This window comes from Ctenopharyngodon idella, chromosome 18 (genome assembly GCF_019924925.1).
Source record: "Ctenopharyngodon idella isolate HZGC_01 chromosome 18, HZGC01, whole genome shotgun sequence".
Lineage (NCBI taxonomy): Eukaryota > Metazoa > Chordata > Actinopteri > Cypriniformes > Xenocyprididae > Ctenopharyngodon > Ctenopharyngodon idella.
In genome coordinates, this window is record NC_067237.1 from 34,400,914 (window position 1) to 34,404,676 (window position 3,763).

Genomic DNA, 3,763 nt, shown 5'->3' on the forward strand with positions numbered 1-3,763 from the left:
TCAGTAGGACTTAGATGTCATTTTCCCCATCATATGTTGCTTTGTATTTTGTTCAGGCTTAAGCAGGATGATATAACATTTAGGTGCAAATATGCAGAATAGTAAACCAAAGCTTGAGGCTAAAATGGCAAATATCTCCACAGCTACAGTAAATTTTCCAGGAGAACTGACATAAGCTGGAATAAATGTGATCCACACAGCACAGAATATGAGCATACTGAATGTGATGAATTTTGCATCATTAAAGTTATCAGGCAGCTTACGAGCCAGAAAAGCCAAAATGAAACACAAAAAAGCCAGGAGGCTAATGTAACCCAGAACAGCCCAGAAACCTATAGTAGAACCCAGACTGCACTCAAGAATGATCTTTTCCTTATAATATGTCATATTTTTGTAGGGAAATGGAGGGAATATTGTTAGCCAAAGCACACAGATAAGAACCTGTATAAGTGTAAAAGCAAGAACACTAAGTCGCTGTTGTGAAGGGCCGAACCATTTCATGACATTACTTCCTGGCAGCGTAGCCTTGAAGGCCATTAACACCACTATTGTTTTCCCCAGAACACAGGAGATACAGAGGACAAAAGTGATCCCAAACGCTGTGTGACGCAACATACAGGACCACTCAGTGGGTCGACCAATGAAAGTAAGTGAACAGAGGAAACACAGAGTCAATGAGAAGAGCAGCAGGAAGCTCAGCTCTGAGTTGTTGGCTTTTACTATGGGGGTGTCCTTCTTGCTATAAAACAGGATGGCCACCAGCACAGTTAATCCTACTCCAAACAGTGAGAAAAAGACAAGCACTATACCCATTACTTCTGCGAATGACAGAAATTCTACAGCCTTTAACACACATTTATTTTTCTCAACATTAGACCAGTATTCCCCTGGACACTGCTTGCAGTTAACTGAATCTGGAAAGGAAGTTGTAACCACTAGTTAGAGACAAAAGGGAAACAATTTCAATGATGAACAATGAAGAGCAGCTTAACTATTTTCTTTGCAGCTTTGAGAAGGGCTGAAGATTACCTGTCTCATTACTGATTTCTCCTTCTGCACATGGAATACAGTCATAACAGCAGACAGGTCTTCCTTTTTGTGCAGCCTTCCTAGTGCCTGGAGGACAGCTCTCACTGCACACAGACTTTGGTTTCTACATGTAAAAAATTATAGAAACAGATATTTTTACTGACTCTGAAGAATTAGGATATTATTAATTATTAATAATATTGATTGATAATGCTGGTTGGATGCTAAGTGGTGCTATGGGGTATTTTTCTCTGAGCAATTGCCCACACAGTAACACTAAGCAGTTTGATTCTAAACTTTGAACTAAAAATTGAAATTGAATTGTTAATTTACATACTTCAACCAAATTCAACCAAAAATGAAGGACACATGTGCAGTGGAGTGTCAGAGCAGAGTGCCTGTGTGGATTCTGTAGAAAGATCAATAAACATATACTGTTGCTAGTTTAACTTATTTTTATTGCCAATATTTAGTGATAGCCTCAGATGCAGGATAATTTCACTTTCAGCTATCATATTTGGTTTTTACCACAGCAACAGCTTGTGTCCGTGTTCAGTGATCTTCTTGTGTATGAATGTGTACTGTATTCATGGCAGGCAGCAAGAGTGCAGGATAAACTTGACATATATTGGTGACTACACTTCAAGACTATTCTATTTGTTAGGATATTGATATACGAACTGTTGTTGTAGTAAGTATAACATTTTATACCAGTATTGACCCTCATTCTATGTCATGAAGTCACAAAATGGCTAATAAACAAAATGTTTATCCCTGTTGATCTGATATTAATGCACAGTTTGTTATCCAAATGATTCAGCTTTACAAAAAGGTAATTATTTAATAGTTGTGAGAGACAATTTACAAATACATTTTTTTTTATTTTTTACATCTAAAGTACATCTGACGTTGTCTTAATTTAAAATAACCCCTTTGCAGAAACAGGTTATTGCCATTTACCTTCAGCTGTCCTCCAGTCCAAATGATCTCTTTAGTATTAAGCTCTAAGCGCTGGTCAGGGGGCAGTGAGGCATCGTAGTATCCCACAGGTTTAAATCGGAAAGATCCATCAGAGTCCTGCTGCCAGTTCACAACTTCATATTGGGCTACTGCACCACCAGTGCTGTCAAACCATACATGATCGCCCATTTTTATAGTGAAATTTACCTTTTTCAGAGCCTCAACCACCTAATGAAAAAAAGGGGCAGTTTTGATATTATCACTGAGGCATTTAACATATCCAACAAAAACATTGTTCCCTCTTTTCTCCCTTTTTACTCATTTACTTTTTACTTTGTCTTTTATCTTTTACCTCATGTGGTTGTATTGTCAGGCTTTTCTCACAGCCTTCTTGTTCTTTGCATTTAAGTAGCCTGTGTAGTGAATGAGCTACAGCATAAACTGCTTTGTAGACATTGCTTGCATATCTTTGTTCAGACACATCTTCAGTGTAATTTTTTAGTGCAAATATATCCTCATATCTGCTGCAACTTAATACATATCGAGAAGAATTCCTCTCACCCTGTAGGCATGGAAAAGCTGTATCCCAGAATGCTTTTCTAACATAATCTGCAAAGCCTTCAATATTGATTTTTCTCACTGCAAATCCCAGTGACCCTCCCAGGGAATGAAAACTATTTGGAGTGATATAATTCTTTGTGGTTATCCATGATTCTACACCGATCATTTGGAAGCCTGTAATGTTCTGAATACTTAACTGATCAATAAGTAAGCCCATCTCAACGAATGAAACAAAGGCAACAATCACTTTTGCTGTGCCTCTTTCTATAGTGTCTACCACTTTTTTGAGTTTTTCTGGCTCTGTTCGGTAGAATTTCACAGAGTACTCTACACAAATTCCCTCCTCCTGGGCTATTTTCACAAATATGGCCATTCCATTGTTTCCATAGTCATTGTCACTGTTCACAGCTCCCACCCAAGACCAGCCAAAGTGCTTGACTAAGTATACAAGTGCTCTGCTCTGGTGATAATCACTAGCAATAGTCCTGAAGAAAGAGGGGTAATCTTTCCTATTACTGAGACATTCACATGTGGCTGAGGGACTTATCTGAAAAAGAAATCACTGTAGACAATGATACAGTCATGAGTATGGTGATTATGTGAAACATTTAGTGCTATTGCTCCTTACCACTGGAATTTTAAAAGGTCCTGTAGTTCTAGACAGAATTACTGTTGCAGAAGACTCTGATTCGCCTATGATAGCATGTAAAGGAGACTGTCCATTGCATCTGTGTCTTGCTCCAAACTCCTGACCATTCATGAGTCCCATAGTTGCACTCATGGTAGACAGTCTTGAACCACAGGTATCATATATTTGATAACCAATAGAAACATTTGGGAGCAAACTTTCACTTCTGTTAATCTCCTCAATTGCAAAAATCATGATTTGTGCCAAATGATAATCTCTCAGATTCACACTGTGAAAATAAACATTAAATCAGTTAGCTAAATAGAAACTAAATTAACAAACTGTTTCTAATTTAACAAACCTGGAGCATGACAGAAGTTGAGGTTTTTGTGTAAACTCAAAAGAAGGTAATGTTTCCTTTCTGTGGATTGCAAAAATTCCTCCAATAGTTACATCTCCATCCTTAGAAAGCAGCGGGAATTTAGGGTCACCCATTGTTTGACAAGGAGTGTTTTCCGCCTTTGTATGAAGTTGATGGAAAAGCAGGAGTGTATAAAGAAAGAGAAGCATCCCAATGAGTGTGCT

The 3,763-nt window shown here is 38.0% G+C and overlaps 1 protein-coding gene across 1 annotated transcript; it reads right to left on the reverse strand.

Moving 5' to 3' along the window:
• On the reverse strand, positions 1-3,763 carry LOC127500315 (extracellular calcium-sensing receptor-like). The gene is made up of 6 exons (XM_051871415.1): positions 3,540-3,763; positions 3,179-3,467; positions 2,342-3,097; positions 1,990-2,217; positions 1,030-1,153; positions 1-914 (listed from the first exon to the last, which is right to left on the reverse strand). Exons 1-6 carry the CDS (start codon positions 3,746-3,748, stop codon positions 1-3), a joined length of 2,520 nt encoding a protein of 839 aa, XP_051727375.1. The 5' UTR covers positions 3,749-3,763.